The sequence below is a fragment of the Podarcis raffonei genome, chromosome 3 (assembly GCF_027172205.1).
Source record: "Podarcis raffonei isolate rPodRaf1 chromosome 3, rPodRaf1.pri, whole genome shotgun sequence".
NCBI classification, from domain to species: domain Eukaryota; kingdom Metazoa; phylum Chordata; class Lepidosauria; order Squamata; family Lacertidae; genus Podarcis; species Podarcis raffonei.
In genome coordinates, this window is record NC_070604.1 from 63,583,745 (window position 1) to 63,608,216 (window position 24,472).

General features: G+C 40.7%; 1 protein-coding gene across 2 annotated transcripts in view; it reads left to right on the forward strand.

The window, feature by feature from the left end:
• Nucleotides 1–24,472, forward strand: part of ARFGEF3 (ARFGEF family member 3) — a 69,382-nt gene that overhangs the window by 13,147 nt on the left and 31,763 nt on the right. For both annotated transcript variants that reach the window (XM_053382032.1, XM_053382033.1), the window contains exons 3-9: nucleotides 3,825–3,906; nucleotides 5,740–5,871; nucleotides 18,074–18,142; nucleotides 18,998–19,120; nucleotides 20,026–20,068; nucleotides 20,803–20,881; nucleotides 23,119–23,223. In XM_053382032.1, coding sequence (XP_053238007.1) covers nucleotides 3,825–3,906; nucleotides 5,740–5,871; nucleotides 18,074–18,142; nucleotides 18,998–19,120; nucleotides 20,026–20,068; nucleotides 20,803–20,881; nucleotides 23,119–23,223 — 633 coding nt within the window. The remainder of the gene's footprint in view (nucleotides 1–3,824; nucleotides 3,907–5,739; nucleotides 5,872–18,073; nucleotides 18,143–18,997; nucleotides 19,121–20,025; nucleotides 20,069–20,802; nucleotides 20,882–23,118; nucleotides 23,224–24,472) is intronic.

Here is a 24,472-nt window from a genome sequence, read left to right on the forward strand (position 1 = left end):
AAATATGTTTTCATGGCAAGCCCCAGGTGGTTAATACAGCATATATAAACTCCCAGGATTTGATACCACAACAATTTTTTGTTTTTTAAAAAATTATATCAGTAAGCAATTTTGTGAAGGGCCTGCCAGGTGTTGACTGGTACACAATTCTTAGCCAGGCCCAAATCTTGACTGCTTGCCTTACACCTCAGTGAGAAAGCAAAGGATGAACTGTGCTGTGTGGCATTTATTTGAACATCATATCTCCCTGACTACCCAAATTTCCCATTATTTCTGGAGACAAACGACAGCTGTGTCCAGGTACACACAGCACAGCCTAATTAATTTGCTGGCTTCTCCCTGAAGTAAGAGATAAGGAAGCGTGAATTCCCATGACACACATCACACACACCAGGTTGTGAATGCTTTCTAGAAAGAGTCTATTTATTTTCTATATAGCTTTTTAAAAATAGCTCTAGAACTTCCACAGCAACATCTCTGTTACTTCTGAATAATTCAAAGATGTATGTTGGTCAAAACCTGAATATATCTGACCAGGTTTCAACAAATCTCCTTGTTTTGGCAAAGGTGGTACCGTAACTCTGGCAACTCTGCCGAGGTGGGGGGGGGGGTGTCTCGGCAATTGCTCAGTGGTCCCTGCAACTTCCCCAGACTTGGGAAGAAGTCTGGATATTATTTCTAAGTTTTGACCAAGCTGTCCAAAGAGTTTCTGCCAAGGCAGGTGAAACTGGCTTTTTGCTCTTCCAGCTGTGGAGCAGAAAAGGCAGGGGTGGGGTGTACAGTGAACACTTTCCCTCCATCTCTCTGTTGGCAAATGCGAGGTGCAGAGAGGGTTGGAAGTTGCTGCCTCAGGGCGTTCAATGCACTTTGTGGCAGCAGCTCCCAATGGTACAGACTCCCTACTAGTTGCGGGATGAGAGACTTGACAGATGGAGCGACTACAACATTTGACTTGGTCAACAGAAATGTTTTAGAGCCCTGTATTTAACTTTTCTTCAAGGTTACACTCATAGCAGTACTTCATATTCCCAGCCATATTTTGTGCCTTTGCTTTATATTTTTAGCTCCACGTGGTATGACCCAATTGAGAATTTTCATCATATGCTTATTGATGGGGACAATGGAACTGTCCCATGACTGTGACCTTTAATAAGATGATGATACTACTATTATTCAATTTTTAATTCTTTACAGACTGTTACTCCACCACCACTGAACTCTGCCACACAAATAATCATGTAGACATCATTTCTGCAAATTCTGCAAGCAAACCGACAAGACTTCAATTACTCCCTAGCACCAGTGACCCACCTTTTTTTGTAAAGATGACATGCTTGTATTTGTCTGTGCTAGAATGCCTGTCTAGTCAGCTATAAAAACAAGAAAAGGTATAAATAGCAGCCTCCCCCCCCCCCAATTCCCTATAGAGATAGGAGATGTTGCTGTTCATCTTGAAAAGCGATGGACAGATTAAAAGCACAATGGGTTAGGATACACTAACTGTCGTGCTGTCAGTCCCTTACATCCAATGTGAAGGGTCAAAAGTTACAAAGGGCATTTCCAGATCACTGGTGCTTTGTGGTGGAATTCAGTCACAAACCAACAAATGCAGGTTGCAAAATCAAAGTTTATTTGGAGCTCTTGCGCAACTTTCCACATCAGACCTTTTGCGATAAGCAAATTCATGGGGAAACACATTGGGAAATGTGGGGTTATGTGCGCTAGATGCAAGAATGTCTAACCTCCCTGCAAACAAATCAGAATGAATGCTGAATAAACAGGTCATATGGAAACAATCAAAGTGTGTTGGGTTGTAAACTTTCTCCATCTCCATCAGCCTTTGAGGACAATTGGGTTTGTTAACGTTCTACAGATGTTGTAGGAAAAAAAGATTCAATTTGTGCCAATTCTCATTTCCATCTCAATTTTAATTCAGAGCTTGAATTAATGAGCCATTTCCATTCTCTTCACATTTGAAGTCTTTTACTGCCAGAATGAAGTAGTTGAACTTCCATTTTACTACCTGCTTCTCACAGCCAGCGACTGTGTTTCTGTGACCTTGCTAGTGTTCTAGATTTTAGTTGGCCTGTCATGTCACTGCTGTCCATAGTGACAGCATCTCAGACTGGGAAACAAGAAAAAGGCAGCTCAGCCAATTCCCAAAATGGAACATGGGAAAGGTCACTGATTTGCATTGATGGCATTTACATTTTAATAACTCCTTCAGTTTCAGGCAGGATTCCCCCCCCCCCCGAATTATAGCTTCTCTGTTCACACTGTGCAAAAGCTATTTGAGGAAGACACCAAAGGAGGGTGAGGCAAGCAGTTTCTTTCCTAATCATAAAGAGCCAGCCAATAGGATCTGCACTATTTCACTCATTTTAATAATGGAAGATGGTTTCCTCATCACATTTCTTTCTTTCTAGCTCACCATAATTGGCATGTGAATACCTTGGTCCATAGGTTTCTCTAATTTCACCACCATCCTGTAGGTTCTTGTCTGTTCTCAGCCCAAACAGTGCACCTTATGAATAATTAGGGCAGCTCCACACATTTTGTTTGCTGCAATTGACTCCCTTGCTGCCTTAGCCCCTTAATTCCAAACATATTCACAGGGTTACAGGTTTAGGAAACAAGGCAGCAAGGATCCTATGCACAACAAATATTTAGAGCAGTCTTATACTTGGATGCATAAGATGCTTTTGCTAAAAAATAACCCAAAAACTCACTAATCATCCTCAATCAGCAATCCCTTTGCTTCTCAGTCAAAGTAGAAGCTTGAAGGAGGGTCATGGTAGAAGAAGGAATGGCCCACTCCGAAATCATAGGCTCTCAACTGCAGCAACATGCAGTCAATTTACAGTGTTAAAATTAAAGCTCTGCAATTCTAAGCCAACTAAGCAATCTAATTGGCCAAGTGACTGCTGATGGTAAAATATATAAAATCACTGAGAGGGACAGGAAATGACACAATGACAGTTCATTTTGTTAACTGTTGTGATGGGAATATAGATGGACCATTAGCATTAATCAGAGCTTTAGCTAAATGCTTTTCTCAAGAACAGAGAGGTAACTAATTGAATCAGTCCTGGTTTTTAATCCGTTTTGTTGCTTCTGAGGGGTTTTTTTAAAAAAATAATCTGATTTTTATCAGTTAAAAGGATACGGCTGTAGATCAGCCTTTGTCAGCCTGGTGCTCTCCAGATCTCTCGGACTACAGCTCCCCTTCTTCCCCTGACCATTGGCTATGCTGGCTGGGGCTGATAGGAATTGCAATCCAAAATGTCTGGAGGACAACAGGTAGGGAAAGAGATGGTGGGCATTTTGCTGAAATACACAGGTGCCATGCAGTGAGCCATAAAAGGCAGAGCTGGCTTTCAGTTGTAATAAAGCACTCACTGGCTCAGTTGTAATGAAATACAGTATGTCTGCTTCCTCTTCTACTGAAAATGTGGAAGTCTGGCTGATTGCCAGATGACAGATAAATGGTAGTGATTTGTGCTTTGAAAAGCTACAGGATTTCAATTGGACGTTACAAGATATGCACAGACAGCAAATGAAGCAGTATGACCACCCCAAAACTTTCCCCGGGACAAATAGCATTGTCAAAGGGATCACATATCATGGATGTTCAATGAACAGGACACCTGGAAAGAACCTGCAATTGCTTCTTTTATTACGTACTATGATGAATGTTTGCATCAAACAAGACTAAATGTAACATATGCTTCTGAATTGCCTTTCAAGAGCCAAATTCAAAAGTTACAATGTAGGCTTTCTGAATGCATAGTCCTGAACAAAGTTTATTTTTCTTTGGCCATCAGGGAGAAGTGCCTCCTTCCACTCCAGCTTGCTTTGGAAAGCAAGAACGTGAAGCTGGCCCAGCATGCTCTAGCAGGGATGCAGGTATATGGCAATGAGGTTCTGCCGCAATCGGATGTGTTTGATGGAGATGGATGGTGCCCTTCTGACATTTTATTTGCTAAGGCAGGGGTGGGGAATCTCTTTCAGCTTGAAGGCCACATTCTCTCATTGGCAATCGTTTGGGGGCCACATACCAGTTGTGAGTGGGCAACAGATGGACTCAATTGTTGCTACAATTCAACTCTGCAAAAGCCAGATGTTTCTACACATTGATCTCTAAATATCTCCTCAGGCCATGTTGTGGGGTTCCACAGGGCACTGTTTTGTCCCCAGTGCTATTCAACACCTATATGAAGCCACTGGGAGTGATCATTAGGAGTTTTAGTGCAGGATGTCATCAGTATGCTGATGATACCCATCTCTGTTTCTCCATTACATCTGATTCAGGAGAAATTGTGAAAGAATGGGGCCCAGGCACGGATGCCGTGGTGGACAGGATGAGGGCCTGTCAGCTGAGTCTGAACTCTGGGAAGACAGGGGCCTTATGAGTGGGTGGTTCTTGGATCTGATGGTTCTTGGTCAGTTGTTTCCCCTGGATGGGGTTGTGCTCCCTTTGAAGGAGCAGATATCTAGTTTGGGGGTACACAATGGACCATCATTGTCACTTGAGGCACAGGTGACCTCTGTGGCTAGGAGTGCCTGTTATCAGCTTTAGCTGGTACACATGTTACAGCCATTCCTGACAGGGTTAACCTGACTGCGGCAGTTCATGTACAGTGGTACCTCTGTTTTCGAATGTCTCCATTGAGAAATGTTTCGAAACTCGAACACAAAAAACCCAGAAGTAAATGCTTCCATTTTTTAATGTGCCTCGAAAGTCAAATGGCTTCCGCTGAGCTACCACTGCATTTTTATCAATTTTCTCTGTAAATTTGCAGACCCCCCCCTTTGTGCCTTGGTTTTCAAACGTTTTGGAAGTCGAACGGTCTTCCAGAATGGATTACGTTTGAAAACCAAGGTTCCACTGTATTGGTAACTTCAGGACTGGATTATTGCAATGTGCTTAATGTGGGACTGCCCTTGGGTCTGGTCCAGAAGTTTCAGATAGTGCTAGCGCAGAATGCTGTGGCAGGAACAGACTTCTGCCAACACATTACACAAATGTTAAAACAGCTGCACTGGCTTTCCATCTGCCACTGGGTCAAGTTCAAGGTTCTTATACTAGTGCAGGATTTCTCAAACTTGGGTCTCCAGCTGTTTTCACTACAATTCCCATCATCCCTGACCACTGGGCCTGCTAGCTAAGAATGATGGGAGCTCTAGTCCAACAACAGCTAGAGAAACTCTGCACTAGTGTATAAAGCCCTGAATAAGTTAGGCCCAGAATACCTTAAGGACTGCCTTACCCAGTGCACTCAAAGTTGATCATTGAGGGGAGCACTTATTAGTGGTTTCCCATAGGCCAGAAGCATATCAGTTAGGAGTTGTGCCTTGGCTGTTGTGGGCCCAACTCTATGGAACTGCCTCACCACAGACACCATCCCTACTGAGTCTTAAATGCCTGGTCAAAACTCACTTGATTTCAGGAGGCCTTTGGACCTTGAATGCATCGCTGATGCTTTACATTATTTTCTGACATTTTAAAATTCTGAGGATTTTTGAGATTTACTATAAGCTTTAAATTTTGTATATTATGTATTTCATTGTTGTAAGCTTCTTTGAGAACTGCATGATGAACAATAGGGTATACATTTTTAAATATAAAAAATAGAATAAGGTATTTTTTTGGGGGGGTAATGTGATTATTATACCAGCATTATGTATCAAGCAAATCAAGAATCCCTGTGATTAAGCAGTCTCATTCTCTCTTTGCAGAAGCTACTGTCTGACGAGAGATTTGTAACCATGGAAACAGACTCTGATGACAAGCAGTTGCTTAATCAAATGCTGAATGCAGTCAGAGTGACTCCTTCCCTCAACGAAGACCTGCAGGTAGAAGTTATGAAGGTTAGTATTTTTCAGACGTCAGTACTTACGTGGCTGCAGAGGAGACTTCCTGACTGACTCAACTCTGCAGCTCTCTGGAGCGTCTCTGAATCCTTAGTAACATTTCTTACGTCATGGTACAAAACCAGCTCTCATATTTTTGTTGCAAGTTGAACTCTGCTTTACCAACTGAAGTCTGGATTCATAGGGCATCAGTGTGTCAACATGACATTTATGACAGAAGATTTAAATTGTGACCACACTGTTGAGACAGAAAATCCTTTGGGTCCCCTGGTAGCTAGAAACAATGGCATGCAAATAGTTTTGCATTTTTATGCCTAATGTAAAAAGCAGGTGTCTTTAGCAAACAACATTGCCAGTAGCAGATGGCATGGTGGGATGCCACCGTTCAGCTGACCTCCAGTCGGCTGCCACACTGCAGCTTATCAGGGGGAGTAGTGAGGTTGGCGCAGTGCAAACACACCGTCAGGAGCACCAGATTGGCTCTGCAAGTGTGCTTGCAGCTCACCATTTTGCTTTTTCTCTTCCATCTCCCAGTAAGCAGCAGGAACAAACTGGAGTTTGTGGGTGAGTGGGCCCCACCCCTACCACGCTGGCTGCTATTAAGCATTGCACTGTGTGATAAAGGAGGCCACATATACTGTTTATGTAAGGTGGCTCATCATGGGCTGGTGGTATAAGAGACGTGAACATGTGGGGCGGGGAGAAAGGTTAACATTGTGGGTTGTTGGGTGTTTTTTTCTGGGAAGCTTTAAAACCCCTTTGTGCTCAAAATACTCTAGTGCCAGAACTGAAGTGTGAGACTTGTAAATCCTTTGTATATTTAATGCACACTGCTGTTCCTAGAACTATACACACTTTAATTGCTGAGAATGAAATCAGGAGGAGTGCTTCCTTGGCAAGCAGCCTTGTGCACAGGAGATGAGGGGATGCCATTAGATCCTTGTTCCAACTGACTTTTGTCATGTCAGTTCCTTCCTGGAAAAGATATGCCTGACTGGTGAGAAGTAGTATGAAGATAGATGATTTTTCAGCTTTGGGGTGTATAAGAAAAGGGTGTGTATGAAAGTGAGTGCTGAAAATGAGTATTCCTTAGCCTGTTGAAATTTATTTCTCAGTTTTAAATCTATCACTGTTTCATCACAGGAGTTACACAGGGGAGCTCTTTATACACAAGTCTGTTCATTTGGAATAATATTTAACCCTTGCATATTTATATAGGGTGACAAAGTACTGTTGTTCCTTGTTTTAGTTCATACTGTTATGGTGAAAGGCATGGTGGCAGGAGCCTGAGGGGAAAGAGACAGATTTCCATTATTTTAATCTATCTAGTCTTAGTAGCAGATTTGGCCAATTTAAGGATCCAATATATAACTCCCTGTAATACACAATACCTCAGTCATCTGTTGGGAAGTGAAATGGGGCCAGCTAAAAATAAGGTGGTTTATGCAAACTCATGTGATTCCCTGTGTTTGTGGAAGGGTGTTATTTTGTAAATGGAAAAGCAAAGGGATATTTAGAACGTAGGACACCATTGCAAGGACCCCATACACAGGGACTGCAAGGGTCTGCTGAAACAGAAAACAACCTCATGGCATTCTACAGTGATGTTTCGTGATGGGTGGGGAGACTTACACCCCAACACCCATAGCAATAACAAGCTTAAGATCATGGCTGGCAGCTAGACCCAAACCTAAATCCTTTAGCATTATCTAGCAAATTCCAGGAGGCAGAGAGAGGCTGGGAAAGGTGTCCTTTTTCCTCCTTTTTCCTTCTTTTTCTGTCCCAAAACATTCTCTCCACTATGAGCCTTGAACAAGGCTACTGTTCCAGGCTGCAGCCTTGGACAGGAGGATGTTTCCTAGGAAGTGGGGATACATGCATGTTCTTAGGCTGGTATATTATCTATTTAATGTATAAGGAAATCCCTAATCCTAAAGGAATGTAAACTGTCTAAAACCTAGATAACTCCTGTGAGACCTGTTATATGTTACTAAGCACCACCAGTCAGTTACAACTTCAGAATTTATCCATTTATTTTTTGAATTTATATCCCACCCTTCAATGCATTAAGGATGAATAAGACATGAAAATGCATAGGTACACTCTATGCCTAACTTCCAGAATCCTGTTTGGAATCTCACAGATTCAATTTCTTTTCATGATTTTTTTTTGTGTTTTTTTTTTTGAAGGACATATGTTAGAATTAGGCTTTAGACTCTAAAAGTCTTCACTGCTATGTGTACTAAATGCTTTCAAAGTGGGTGGTGTTTGGGGTTCTGTTTTTGCATTTTTCTTTTGGTGCAATGGGATTTTTCTGCTTTGTCCACAAGAACATGTGCCATCTTGACAAGAACAGCACCAAATTTAGTCAGGTCAGCTATGCGGGTGCTATCTGATCTTCTGCTAAGGCCAAGCATCCTTGTTTACTAATCTGAATGATGCAACTACTATTTGTCACCTCATAGCAGACCAAACTTTGGAAATGTCTCTCTGACTTGCTTTTGTAAGATTCTAAAGCATCTATAAAGATGTCAGGAAATACCAAACACTTTCTGCACCCAATAGGCTTTTGTTGTTCACACTTTGCACTGATAAAAAATACCTATTACATTACCCCCATCACTAATTATTGTCCAACTCCCATATAATCTACTAGTAGCCTTGTACCCAGCTTTGCTCAGGAATTCTAAGAAACTATACCAAAAATAAAGTAATGCAATTTTGAAATCAGTGGTTAAAATCAGTGTAGTTTTGAAAGGTCCAGTTCACCATCTTGATTTCAAATGGCATCCAGTTGTACCCACATTTATGTCTGCTCCTTGGTCTTTGGAACTATCATGCAAAATTTAGTTTTGATATCCTAAGAGATGTCCAAATGCCTAGTGAACAGACAAATAAACAACTTTCCACAATGTGTGATAGATAAGCTGCTATTTCACTAATGCACAGTCTAGATGTCATTTCCTGATCACAAACTACCGTATTTTTCCATGTATAAGACACCCCCATGTATAAGATGACCCCTCTTTTTTTGAACCCAAAATTAAGAAGTCGGGCCAGAGCCAGAGCCCAAACCAGAACCCGGGCCACCCACACAGAGTCCAAACCCAAGCCCAGGCCACACACACCAGAGTCAGAGCCACTGTGCATTCACCATCCATGAATAAAGATGACCCTAATTTTTTACTTACATTTTAAAGCAGGCTTCCACAACCTCGGCCCTCCAGATGTTTTTGGCCTACAACTCCCATGATCCCTAGCTAGCAGGACAAGTGGTCATAGATGATGGGAATTGTAGTCTCAAAAACATCTGGAGGGCCAAGGTTGAGGAAGCCTGATTTAAAGCAAAAAAAATTGTCTTATACACAGAAAAAATACAGTACATTTAATAATGGAATCATGCACACCTAATAACTCTCCCATCCATCTCCCGGATGAATTTCTCTGTTCTTCTCTCAATGATCTTTAATAGAATAAGGATTACATCAGCACTGGAACTGGTGAATTTTGTGAATGACCAATAACTCAGAGATATACTAGGGAACATTGACAGTCTCCTAAATGAGGTTGTCAACATTCTCTAGTGAATGTCTGACAAATGAGGGCATAGTAATGCTGACATTAGCACAATACATCTGGGATTCTCACTAGTCAGATGTGAATGGGAACATTTACCAAATTCCTAGCATACTTTGTAACAAATATACACTTTTACTTTCATATTTCACTTTTTGTCAAAGTCTCATTTCCTTTTATTACATCATGTTGCAGTGCAGAGTTAAAGGTCTGTCATGTTGGCTGCTAAGGAAAGGAGCTGCTTCAATACCCTGAATAGTGGAAGCATGTTCTCAATGGGGTTTCTGAGAGATTCTCAGTCTCCTGCATCTAATTCAGCCCAATCCAGATACTCTGTGTTCTTCCGAATGCCTGCCACAGGAAACTAGCAACACTTGTGTGGGTAAATCTACAAGTCACTATTTGGAAGAAAAAACTTTAGTTATATTAAGGTAAAGGGACCCCTGACCATTAGGTCCAGTTGTGACTGATTCTAGGGTTGCGGCGCTCATCTCGCTTTATTGGCTGAGGGAGCCGGCGTACAGCTTCCGGGTCATGTGGCCAGCATGACAAAGCCACTTCTGACGAACCAGAGCAGCGCATGGAAATGCCGTTTACCTTCCCGCTGGAGCAGTACCTATTTATCTACTTGCACTTTGACGTGCTTTCGAACTGCTAGGTTGGCAGGAGCTGGGACCGAGCAACGGGAGCTCACCCCATCATGGGGATTCGAACCGCCGACCTTCTGATCGACAAGTCCTAGGCTCTGTGGTTTAACCCACAGCGCCACCCGCGTCCCATTAGTTATATTAGCATTGCCAATTTTTTTAATGGAGCCCGAGATATTGCTTGACATGAAATAATTTAGCTTTCTCCCTCACTTTTATCTCCATGCCGATAAAAACCACTAAATTTCTATGGTTCTGGTTGCAGACGGTGAAGGGGGGAAAAAGAGTCATCCCCAAATGTGAACCCTTTAGCAGTGCAGGAGAAGATTACAGGAGGCACAGAGAGGTTACCTGCACTTTACAGGTAGATTTGAATGGAATATTGGGTGTCTTCTTTCACTGATGTAGCTAACAGCTGCATTCCTCAAGCTAAGCTAATAGCCTCCCAATGTTCTGGACTTCAACCTCTATCACTGGAGAGTTAAGCACTGACCACGCAGCTGGGGACTGATGGGAGTTGTGGCCCAATACATTTGCAGGGCACCCAGTAGGGACAGACTGCCCTAGGAAATATGAAACTGCTGAGAGAGCTGCTGTGTGCAAAGAAAAGCGAGAGCTGGAAACAACTAATTAATCCCTGCTCAGCTAGTTCCCTGAACTACTGTCAGTAGTGACCTTTTCAAGTATTTATGAGGCTGTCCCCCCCCCTTTACTGTTAATTAAAGTGATAAAGAACACCAGGATTGGTGGTATGAATATTTCTCACAATATTAATAGACTTTGATCCTTGTTTTTCACCCTGACTCTAGAAAAACTAATCTTCATAAATTTAGCAGGTCTCTGTGGTATGTCATGCAGGAATGGAAACAAACAGAAGCCTTTTGTGTTGCTAAAAGAACACACGTAGGAAGGGATTAAAGAAGGACTGTTGATATCTGTATTGCCACCTGTTCAGTTTAGTGTTTACCCAACTGAGTGGCGGAATATACTTATTCCCAGTGAGCATTTGTTTTTGTGGTGCTTCCTTTAGGGAACCTGCCATCTCCTTTTAATGAATAGTAAATATGTAACTTACCAAACAGGAAACTGATGCTCTAGTTGTGGCCCCCCTTCCTCAATCTTTCCATAGATTCAATTTTGTGTGTGGAATAACAAGTGAGACCTGATCCTCCTAGGCTTGTTTACCTGGCTTGTTTAAGTCTCACTGAAACAAACTTCTAAGTGATTATGTGTAAGACTGAAGTCTAAAATTTATACATATTTGATATATTTTTAGTTACTCCCCTTGTATAGTTTTATTCTCGCCTTGAGGTTACACTGACCTGTTGTATTAAACTTCAGTAAAAAGTAGGCTTTTAGGCAATATCAGATCATCCTGTTCATAGGGTATGACTGGTGGTAAATAGAGCAATCTATTAAGGTTGAACTTTTCTGGATTGTATCCAATGGTGGCTTTGCAGAAGCTGAATGCTACTTGCAGAAGGTGAGACACTTGGTTTTCCCCCAATTCCTCCACCACCAATGTTTAATGTTAAGAAACAATTATAAAAGAGGCTCACAGATGGCAATCCTGTATATACTTACTTGAAAGAAAAAACCCCATTGTTTTTCTGCTTTCTATAGTTCCTACATTGCTTGTATTGTCGTAACTCTGAATGCCAAATCTACTACCAGAGCCATTAAAGAACTCTGTTTAATGATTCTCCTTGTTTCATTATGTTGTTGCATATCAGCTGACATTTTAGTTGGAGTTTTCTGCCTTAGCACAGCAAATTAATGAAGGCTTTATTTAGAGAATGTACATCATGTCACATACTTGGTTATTCCACTCCTGATATAAGACTTTGCCCGGACGTTTGAAGCGTTGATCACTCTGAATAATAGTTTCTAGTGGCAGCAGAACCTTTTTACAGTTCCACTGATTAATGGGAAACCACTATGTTCATCATCTTCGTAATTAAACATGCCATGCTTATACAACACATCCAGAATAATGAATGTTTTTGCCCTTGTTTTGTTCATGGGGCACACAAAAAATCACTTGAACCAGACTATTGGGTTTTATTTCAACAATTGGAGACAACAATAACTAACTTTTATTGTCTCCCAGACTCTGGTCAATATTATTTAGGTTATTTGTTTATCTGCAAAAAGCTCAATGGAAGCAGTCTATTGAGGCCTACAGAAAACATGAAAATGGGCAAATAGCTGAAATATTCCATGTTGCACTCTAAACAACGAGCAACACGTTGGCTAATAATATTCTGACAATATTTTTATAACACTATGTCAAAATACATAAACAGAAGATATACAAAATGTGCATGGAGTCACAAACTAATACACAACAATTCAATGTTCCATGAACAGGAATGGAAGGAGTGATAAGTCACTATTAAAGATCACTAAGATGGAGACAGAATGCCTTTCCAAAGTCAATATCCTGTAAACATGAGATGATGGGTGCTCCAAATGTAGCAATAGGGTGCTCCAAGCACAGCAGCAAACAGTACAGTTCTTCCAGAATAATGAACTGTTTCAATGATAAGTCTTCATCAGCTGGCAATAATGTAAAATAAATTCCATTACGTTCAGTTGCAATACAGAAATTGTAATGACAAGCCTGCATATAAACAATAAAAAATACATATCAAATTAATTGTCCCCAAAGGTGCATCAAATGGCCATGGATCAGCAATCACTTGTAAGTGTAGTAAGCTGATACTGTTGGTGAAACCCTAGACAGTGGTACCTCGTGTTGCGTAACCTTCAGATTACAGAATATTCGGGTTACGGCCATGGCAAACCCGGAAGTGTATACATGCACAGAAGAGCACCTCCAGTTACGAAGTTTTCGGGATATGGCTGGGCCTCTGGAATAGATCCCGTTCGTAACCGGAGGTAAGATTGTATTCCATGTTGCAGACAGAAGCATATATTGGCCCTGAACATATCTTGGCTCTACTTCTCCTTCCAATCAAAACTAGTGAGGGCGATGAAGGTCCTGTGTGAGTGTCTGGAGGCGGTTGGTTGGTTGGTTGGTTGGTTGGTGGATGGATGGTGGCTAACAGATTGAGGTTGAATCCTGGCAAGACAGAAGTACTGTTCTTGGGGGATAGGGAGCGGGCAGGTGTGGGAGACTCCCTGATCCCGAACAGTGTAACCTGTTGAATGGTTTCTTTAAATGTAAAGGTTCATCATTGTTCCACCCGATGTGTATGTCTTTAAGGGGCCAGAGCAAGATAACGAGACCCAGCTTTACAGCTGTGAAACATAGCAGGTGCTGCTGAGTTGTATTTGATTAAGGTGTGTCAGCATTTGGGTGTAGTATATAAGGAGCAGCACCTAGCTCTCCCATTACCCTGGGGGATGGGTTGGTGGTTAGTCTGGTTTGGTTTGGTTGTTAATGTATTTAGTGTAAAATGAGTTTTTGTTTTTCTTATTAAAACCTTGTTTAAGTTATTTTTGAGTCCTTTTTTTTTAATGCATGGTCTCCCCAGCAAGCTCTCTGCTGCGCTACCATACTGCAAACAGCCAACATAACCGTGCCCCTGAAAGACCAGGTGTGCAGCCCAGGAGTCATTCTGGACTCACAGCTGTCCAAAGGCGTATGTTACTTTCTTCAGCTTCATGTCTACATTCATCCATTATTTCTTTGGATTCTTGCTTTTCAGGGTATTATCTATTTTATCCCAATTACTGTGGTAATCCTGCCTCTCTCTCTCTCTCTCTCTCTCATTCTCTCTCTTTCTCTTGTTCCATAGATTTTCAGCACTGCTCATCTTCAGAGCCCTGCCCTGATTAGCTCATTCATGCCTCAGTTACTTGTCTCTTGTCTATTGCGCCTTTTCTTCAGTCAATATTTCGGTCAACCTGTCCCTCAGGTTTCTTCCCACTACCGTACTTGCTTTTGGTCTTCCTGTCCTTTAGCTCTTTACAGTTTAGGACCTCTTCAGAGCCTACCTATTAATAACTTTGATTTGCGTTGGTCATCTTATCTTATTCATAGCTGCCTTGAAGCCCCTATCAGAGGGGGAATCTACTGTGTTTCCTGAGCCGCTGTATTGATCATGAGCCAGAGGGCTGCAGCTAATTTTCATTTAAAGCAAATGTACATTACATACCCAGGATGTTATTTTTAATTTGTGAATGCCATATGAAGTCTTCATTGTTTAAAAACAAATAAATCTGAGATTAGTGAAGCACCCATTAAATGTTCTCCCAGCCATATGGGAGGTATCTATGAGCAGATCCTATGCAGTTGGGGTTGTATTTAATTGATCTGACCACATGGAGCGACACAAAGCTCTGCCCATGTGGTTGGGTCATCTGCAAGGTATGGGGGACTCTGTTAATACATAAGTGTTTCCCCACCCATGACTGAGAGAATATTATAAAGAGCACCTGAAATACCCAGCAAACTGTGGGAATATATATATATATAGGGAGAGAGAGAGAGAGAGAGAGAGAGAGAGAGAGAGAAACAGGACCTACAGACAGGCAAGTCCTTGTATAATGGGCAAATTTCACAACAGAATTCTAGAGCTGGCTAAAACCCCAATGAATGTATCTCACATTCTTCATAGCCTTAATTCTTACCTAGTTGTATGACTGTGTTGTAGATATGCTGATTATTCCTTGCTTCTACAGTGGTACCTCGGGTTAAGAACTTAATTCATTCTGGAGGTCCATTCTTAACCTGAAACTGTTCTTAACCTGAGGTACCACTTTAGGTAATGGGGCCTCCAGCTGCCGCCGCACAATTTCTGTTCTTATCCTGAAGCAAAGTTCTTAACCTGAGGTACTATTTCTGGGTTAGCGGAGTCTGTAACCTGAAGCACCTGTAACCCGAGGTACCACTGTATATGCCTGTATTAATAACACACCATTGTTTCATGTTTGTTATACACAGACCCTTGCCTGCATCTCTATTGGACATGGATTTTTTTTCTTGTTTTCTCTCCCTTCATTCTCAGCATATTTGATTGGAAGTGTTATTACATTTGGTTTATGAAGCTGCCATTATACCCACCTCCCTCTTGAATGTGGGTAGTCTAGAGCACGATTGGAGAAAAGCCCAAGCAGCTCTGTACACTTGCGTAGATGTGCACATCTGATGTGAGGGTCTGTTGCTTGCTAGCTGACTGTTTAATTTAGCAACATGGAATGCTTGTCACATAGTGTGTAAGGGGGTAATCATGCAAATAGATGTGGAGAAAAGATGATTGGGGAATTGGTGTTATAGCTGTGAAAGCTGCAAAATACCAATACACTTGTAGACTTTCAAGCAGTTATTTCTTCAATGAGATACTTTTGTGTGTGTGTGTGTGTGTGTGTGGCATACTTCACAATAATATATAATAGACTGTTAGTCTCCCTTGCCCTTTCTGAATAATATCTCTTCTTTCCAGTGTAGTGAAGGACGGACAGATTTATAGGTATACAAAATACTCTGTAAAGACTTAACCTGCAATGTTTCTAAAACAACAGCCATGAGACTTTAAGATTTGTGGGCTTAAAATTTGTGATACTTGAGAAGAAGAAGAAAGAATTTAATTGGGCTTCATGTTACTTCCTTTTTGTTAGGACTAGGAATTGGGGGGGCGGGTTGCATTCATTTTATAAAGCTGTTTTTGTGCAATCCTGCAGGCTATAAACAAAAAAGCACAGTGGAGTCTATAGGCCATACAGAAGTACTGTATTTTTCGCCCATGGGGCGCACCAGCCCATAGGACGCACCTAGTTTTTTGGGGGGGAAATAAAGAAAAAAAATTATTTTCCCCCCCCCAGGTGCATGGCTCTCCCACGGCTAGTGCATAGCTTCCTGAAGCCTGGAGAGCGAGAGGGGTCGGTGCGCACCGACCCCCCTCACTCTCCAGACTTCAGCGAAGGCCTGCATTCACCCCATAGGACGCACACACATTTCCCCTTCATTTTTGGAGGGGAAAAAGTGTGTCCTATAGGGTGAAAAATACGGTACTTTAAAAGGGACGCAGGTGGCACTGTGGTCTAAACCACTAAGCCTCTTGGGCTTGCTGATTGGAAGGTCAGCAGTTTGGATCCACATGATGGGGTGAGCTCCTGTTGGTCTGTCCCAGCTCCTGCCAACCTAGCAGTTCAAAAGCACACCAGTGCAAGTAGATAAATAGGTACCACTGCAGCGGGAAGGTAAACGGCATTTCCATGCGCTCTGGCACTCATCACAGTCCTCCGTGCACCAGAAGCGGTTTAGTCATGCTGGCCACATGACCCAGAAAGCTGTCTGTGGACAAATGCTGGCTCCCTTGGCCTGAAAGGCAAGATGAGCGCCGCACCCCATAGTCGCCTTTTACAGGACTTAACCATCCAAGGATCCTTTACCTTTTACCTTTAACTTTAAAAGGTTGCCTAACCCAGTTCTAGGGGAAGTGGTTTTCATTCTGATAAAGACGGCATAATCCATTGTTTCTTTTCCTTGTTGATCTGAAAAATCTCATCAGCATATTATCAGTTGTGTGGTTGGGCAACAAAGGAGCAAAGCAGTAGTTTTTTCAAGACAGAAAGCACTCTGGCTGTAATTAAAATCCACATCCTCATTATGGATCACTCATTAATAGAAACAGCATTCATCAGGGCATTTGCAAAAGGACAATCATCCTAATATTGTTTGCCTATTCAGTTAACATTACTACACATAGCAGGCTTTCTCTTTTTATAGGTGAAATTTCTGTTTCATGCTCTTCTTTCCATTTTGTCGAGCAATTTTGGTGCCCTCCTTAAACTGCTCTGAGTTAGAGACCTTGCTCCGGGCATATTGTCTTTTTGAAAAGCAATATTTGTATTACGCACAATATGGCTTTTTTTTAGTTGGCACTAGTAATCTGGAATGGGATCCCTAAGGTGATCCTGCAGACAACTTTCTTATTGTGTTTTAGCTGCACATTTGAAACCTTTATAATTCTGAGTTTATTAATTGGTAACAAGAATATTTAACTTTCTACTGGCTCACTTTCTATTTTTTTAGGCCTTCTCAGGCTTTCTTAAATCATTCAGTTTGTGTTAAGAGAGAGCAGAGAAATAATACCAACAGAGGCCACTGAAATCCTGTTTTATTAGAGGGAGTATTCTAGTCCTCTCTTCTCCAGATAATGTTTGGGTAGAATCCTTAAATTTCTGCTTGCCATTTTGCAGATACTTTCTTTAAATTTGCATATTACCACAGTTGAATAATATTTTAAAGCTTATGAAAAGACATTTACAGTATTTTGTGCACTGTTACAGTTTGTACACGTTTTAATTGCTAGTCAATAATAGCTAGCACTTTTCCTGGTAACCACAAATTTCCTATTTCTCGCAACCCAAGGGTTGTTAAAGTGTGTTAAAAGACATGTATGACCTGGTTTACTTTCAGGCTAACCTTCTCAGGGGCCACTGTAAAATCATCCTTCCACAAATCAGAGGCTAGATGCAGATGACCACAACCCAACATTCTGCGCCATCTCAGCTATGATTTGGCTTGCCCTAAGCTTGCTGGGAACTGTTGTAAAGCAGAATTCATACGATGAGTTTTGACAGATTTTTGGGTCATTGGGTTTGATACCAAAATAGACAGTTTCATGTGACATTGAACTTGTCTTTCTTATTACTCATGAATGAATGGAACCCAAGTCACTACAGGTGATGACTGGTGGATATCCTTCAGAATATAAAGAGCTGGACATGGTTTTTCCTCCAGGTCAGGCTGAGTAGTGACCCCCAGAAGGCGCTCCTTCTTTATTCCTATACTCTCTTCTGGGCTACATGAATTAATCTGTGGGATTCTGCCTTGAGGAGAGGTTTGATTTGCCCCTCTGGTCTGTTTCTGCCTTGTGGTTCTGTGATTAGCAAAGGTAGGACATGTGGTAGACTTGTTTCTCGGTGAACTTCATAGCCTTGACCAGGGTTTCAGGGCACCTTCCTACTAAAGCTCTTGCCCTCTGTTGTTCCTTTGATTGCAGGTCCTGCTCTGTATAACATACACTCCAACATTTGAGCTGAATGGGAGTTCGGTACTTAAGATTGCTGAGGTGAGTGCTCCTTCTTCAATGGAAGCCAAACTTGGACTATGTTAATAAAATAACCTAGCAGTCTGCCACTAGAAGGTGCCTTTAGCAGCTAGGTCAGAGATAAATTACTCAAATGACAAGAGGACCAACTTAATTTGGACTTGTGCATGAATTGAACCTAACTATCGATTTAATTTACACATTCTATGATTTTTTTCCCAATGCTTTTTCAGTTCAGATTCAAATATGTGAAGATAGCGTGATTCCAATTCGTAAGACCAAATAATAAAAGAGGATTGGTGGATAATTTTTTAAGCTGCTGTTAAACTAGGGGCTAGTTCCTACTAAAGTGTTAAGTCTGTGTTAGGGTCTGCGCAGCGATCCCGCTTGCTGTTCTGGCTTGTGGGATAGCTGCGCAGCCTGCATTTTCTCTATAAGATGCACACACATTCCCCCTTACTTTTTAGAAGGGAAAAAGTGTGTCTTATAGAGCAAAAAATATGCTATATTAAAACTATCAGGTAACCATTCAGACTGGAGCCCTAGTAGTTTTCTTACTTGGAGAAATATTTTGGTATAAATGATACTATTTAGACTTGGGTGATTCAGAATTTAGACTGTTGTCAGAAATAGTTCTATGTCATATAACTTTCATTTTTATTTATTAAATTTGTATACCACCCTTCATCTGAAGATCACAGGGTGGTTCACAACATAAAACAAAAATCAAAAAAGATGAAATACATAATAAAATGAAAACAAAACAAAACAACAACCACCCTCCTACTTCTACCAATTATAATTATGTTGGTAGTCTTATTTTATTACATCTATAATTACATTGCTTCTGCTGTTCCTTTCTCCCTTCCCAACCAGGTGTGCATTGAAACCTATGTCTCCAGTTACCATCAGCGGAGTATTAATACAGCTGTGCGGGCAACTCTCAGCCAGATGTTGAGTGATTTGACTTTACAGTTACGGCAAAAACAAGAGAATCCAGTGAGTTCTATAGCAACAACAATGGGTTGTGATTTCCTCGCAATGCTACTTATGGCTTCATTCAGACAGCACTTTATTCCCTTTTCCCGATGTCTTCTTACCTGATAATTTCCATGTTTTATATTATCTTACATACAGTGTAAAAGCCACTTCTGGAAAACTAGCATCCAGCAAAAATTTAGTGCTCCTTTCCATGTTATGGAAATTGGTTCCATGTCAGCAGCCAGAAACAAACTGTTTGCAACCCCATTAGCCTGGAAAATCACAGGAGTTTTATGTTGCAATTTTATGTGATGAAATTCAGGGCAATATTCCAACATATAGTTATTTCCTGCTATTTAAAATTTATCTTGATATGGCACTAAATAAATAAATAACCCACAGTTCCATACCACAATACATAAACTCCATAATTCTCCTCTGGATCAGGTTAGAGTCTTGTCTCAGAAGTGGTTTCCTTGATTGCTCATATGTCTAGAAATAGAAAAGTGAAGTTGTTCTTCAGTAAACTGTTGGCTATTTGCAGATTAGTTGCGCTGCAGAAAGCGTGCTGGGGAGACCACACATTACAAGGAACGCAAAAATAACTTTTGCTAGGTTTTAATAACAAAAACAAAAACTCCTTTTACCATATATCTATAAGCATGACCCAACCACCAACCTATCCACCAGGGTACTGAGAGAGCTAGGTGCTGCTCTTTATATACAATACCCAACAGCTTAATTAACATAACTTAACAGCACCTGCTATACTGCTTCACAACTCTAAACCTAGGTCACATTATTTGCTCTGGCCTTAAAGAAATACACATCTTGTGGAACAATAATGAACCTTCAAATTTAAAGAGACCATTCAACACTTTCCCATACCTGTGCTAATGACAATATATTTCTTTCCTGAATAGATAGCTGAAAGCCAAGGAGTCCTTCAGGGGTGCAAGAGCCCAGGTATGAGTTCATAACTACTCAGAAACTGGTTTATTTCTCCCCTTCAACTTCCTTCCCCCCACCCACCATCATGTCTATGCAAAATTATTGTGAATTTTGTTACAAGCCACCCCAGTCTCTGCCAAGCGGTAGCAAGGTTCCAGGGGTCTTGGCCCTTAACCAGAGTTTGTGTTCCTTTGGAATGAGACGCGGCGGAGGTGGCAGCGTCTCTAAGAAATATGGTTTATTCACGCATATTTACATCTGAGTATTATAGAGAGAGTTCATAGCATAGACACCTCAAGAGGGGCTTGTCCTTCCCAGTAGCGCTGCATTGGATCCAGAGGCATCCTAAGCACCATCCCTGTGTCTCTCTATCTTTCATGCAGTTGTCCTTGAAACCTTGCATGGAGTTCTGCTCATTTCCTCCTTCCCAGCAACACTTGCAAGAAACAGCTCCTCCCCTTCCGCTTCCAGCATTCCCTTCCCCCAACGGTTGGTCGAATCGTTTTCCTCAGTAGATGTTTCATTCCATATTTTGCGCCAGAGCATTGAATTAGGGGCAGAGGAGAGTCCTGTCCACATATGCCCAGATAAAGCTTCTCTTTCAACGCCATATCCCATGTCTTCCTCATCATGTTCTGTGCAAAGTTTGAAGTCACTGAAGTTGGAGATGTTTCTGCAGGTGTCAAACTTTAGTGTAGTTAGGTGTACACATGGCTGCTGCTAATATGTGTCCTTTGCCCCTTTTGCAGATTCTACCACAGAGTCCCTTTGTGACGATGTTGTCTCTGTCTTCACTGTTCTCTGTGAAAAACTTCAGGCAGTTATCAGGTGAGTAATTGTTTCTGAATTTAAACTAAGTGTTTAGGTAGAATCACTCTATGGTATAGAATCAACCTGAACATTGAAGCATCTATTTCAGACTTCTGGTACTTCTTTCCTTTTTAAAGAAAAATGCTCTTCTGCATGTACAGAACAGCTAGAAAAAATATATAGAGATAATGGCACAAAAAAATGCATTTTCCCCATTCCTCCACTCCCTCACTGGGTACTTAATCCCATGTAGTGCTCTGCTGTTTCCATCCGCAATACAAAAATGGAAAATGGAAATTTTTTAAATGCAATTTTTCTGTTGCAGAAACTCAGTAGCTTCTTTTTTTTTCATGTTAACCTTCTTTATTTTATAAATATTTTTATTAGTTTTCCAACACAATTATACATTTTTCTCCATGTTTTAACAAATTAATCTTTTTTGACTTCCTTCCGCTTCTCTGGTAATCATCCATATTTACTCTTCAATACGCATTCCCTTCATTGTATTGCCATTTGTCTTCCCTCCCCTTTCTATTTCTTTTTGACAATACATCTCAAACTTTTACAGTGCTTCTTGAAACCCCACTAGCGTTGTTTGCACATCACATACATTTTTCAGATAATCTACAAACTTTCCCCACTCTTCGATGAAGTTTTGGTTTCGAACATATCTTATTTTCCCAGTCAATCTGTCCAGTTCCGCATAGTCCGTTAATTTCAATCTCCATTCTTGTATCGTCGGTACTTCCTCTTGTTTCCATTTCTGGGCCAATAAAATTCTTGCTGCTGTAACTGCATACTGGAAAAGTTTACAGTCTTTTCTTCTTATTTCATTTCCTGTAATCCCTAAAAGAAAAGCTTCTGGTTTCTTAACAAAAGTATATTTTAACATCTTTTTCAATTCATTATATATTGCTTCCCAAAAGCTCCTCACTTTCTTACATTCCCACCACATATGGTAAAACATTCCCTCTTTTTCTTTACATTTCCAACACTTATTGCATGTTTTACCGGTGTGATGTACCATCTATAAAACATTTTCATAACATTTTCCTTCAGCGCCGTGCATGAAGTAAATTTTAAATTTTCTTTCCACAATTTCCCCCCCCCCGTCTTCAAATTGAATATTATAACCAAAATCTTTGGCCCATTGTAGAAACTCAATAGCTTCAGACCTATGAATAAGGCCATTAGTAGGGATTAGTGACACACCTTTCTAGACTTGCTGATATTAGCTTTGCATTTATTACTCCAATATGGAGTTTTATCTTTTGTCTGTTGTCTACTTGTGTCCACCTGATGATTGAATTCAAAGACAGTAGGGAACAACAATTAGCTATCTTTCAAAAAAATAATTGTTCCATTAAGCAGTTAACAGCAACTTAATCTTTTCATTTTGTGATAAGACAATGGTAATCCACCTTGAGTATTGCATGCCAGCGTGTAATTAGCACACATTTAAGTTAATTAGTCCTTGACGTGCTAGGCTGCAATATATGAACAGAATCAGGGAAAAATTATTTGAGAAGTGAATTGGGTAACAATAGAGTAACTCTGATCTACACTGCAAAAGCAGGCATTTCCCATTTCCCAGTAATTATCAGTACTAATGTGTCCTATATTAAGTTTAAGTAATTACTCGTACATCCAAATAACTGTAATTATTTGCATGTAGGATCTGTCTACTTTGTAATTGCAAGCAGTTTATTAGCGGTAGCTTTATTTATATCTATTGGATTTTGTGCTAATGGCACACATTCTTAATTACTGCAACAATCCTGTCAGTGAAGTAGTTGTTAATACTGAACAGCAGTATGCATTATATATTATTATTATACTTGCGAAGTGCCCATCATTATAGTCATCAGTGAACTCTTCTACATTAAATATGTTTGGGAGTTTTTACTAAAATATTTTAATTTATTGCTTCAGTGTTTTTTACCATGTTCATGTGATTATTATTTTTTAGAATTCTGCTTGAGTTATAAATCATTTTGCGAAGTGGGAAGTGATATATATATTTAATGTTTTTAACATCCCTGAACATTTTCATTAGAAATTGATATTTCTACTTAGGAGAAATTGATTCTGGATAATTGCATTCAGCTGCTTTCATGTCCGTTTTCTTCGCAGAGAATTTTCCTTTTGTATTTTTCCATGAAATAGGAAGAAAAACTATTTGCTTTTTTATTTGTATTATTGCATCTGGTTGAAAAGAACAATAAATTGTAAGACACTTTGCTTCCATTTGTCAGTGAGAATCAGCAGTTGCAACTTCTCTTCTTGGAATGCATTCTTTCGATGCTGAATAGTTCCTCTCCTAATATGCACCATCATAAAGGATTCACTGACCTCATATGGTAAGTAAATCTGCTTGGAACCTTTTGGAGTGCAATTCTGTTCATGTAGTCCTCATTGGGTTCATGGCTTACTCCCTGTTAAAGGAAGATTACATTCTTCGAGAAAAACTGGAGTTTCAGTCCTACATAAATGTGCTTAACCATACTGGAGCAAATATGAAATAGTTTTTTGTCCAATCAAGACTATAAGTCATTCAGGGCTGTAAACCCTGCAAGGACCCTCCATAAGTAGAAGAGGCTCTTCATGCGATACTGCTGACCTCAAACTTATGGATGGCTCTAAACTTGGATAAACGTGATGCACCAGAGAGGATGGGATTTTGTAGCACATAACTGCTTCTCCTCAATTATTGTTTGCATTCAAGAAGACTAAGCCCCCAAAGAGGGCTTTGGTAAATGAGGAATTGTCATGAGTATGTCATTCTCCATGATAAAAGTAACCTCTGGACCTCTTTGCCAGAGAGGCCCTTTCAAGCCTTTCCAATAATAATACTGTCTCCATTCCCAAGGGAATAGGTGCCCTCATTCATTCAACAGATGCTCATAATACTGCCTCTATATTAAAATTGTGTGTGTAGAATATAGACCGGGGTAGCCTTGGGTCATATGACATGGTAAGCTAAATGATTATTTGCTCCTCTGCTTTATACAGTTGCACAGCGCTGAGCTAAGTCAAGGTTTGTGTGTCATACAAACCAGGATGTGTGGTTAAGCTCTCATCACACTAGCCATGAGCTGCAGCCCTGTTTTAGATAAAACACTTAGCCAAACCTTGGCTTAGCTCATTGCTGAGTCAACATGTTCACCTGGTCCTGCTAAGTTATAATTTGGTATACAGTGCCGTGCCCAATGTGCTCCCCTCCAGATGTTGTTTTACTCAAACCCCTATCAGCCCCAGCCAGCATTGCCAGTAGTCAAGAATGATAGCCATTCTAGTTCAGCAATATGTGGAGGGCACCATTTTGCCTACTCCTGATATTGTGAAGTTTGACTTCAAAAAGGTGTGCCGGTAAAGATATAGTAGCTACATTTATATCTGTGTATGTATTATAATTCTATATACACATGCCTCTTCCATGGTGGTTCAATTTCTGTAGGCATTTTATGGGTGCTGAGTGCTTTACAATGATCTCATTTATAAATATAACTGAAGTTTGTTGTCCAATGTGAGTACAGTGGTACCTCGGTTTAAGATCAGCCCTGTTTACGAACTATTCAGTATACGAACCTGGCAAAAGTGGAAGTAGTG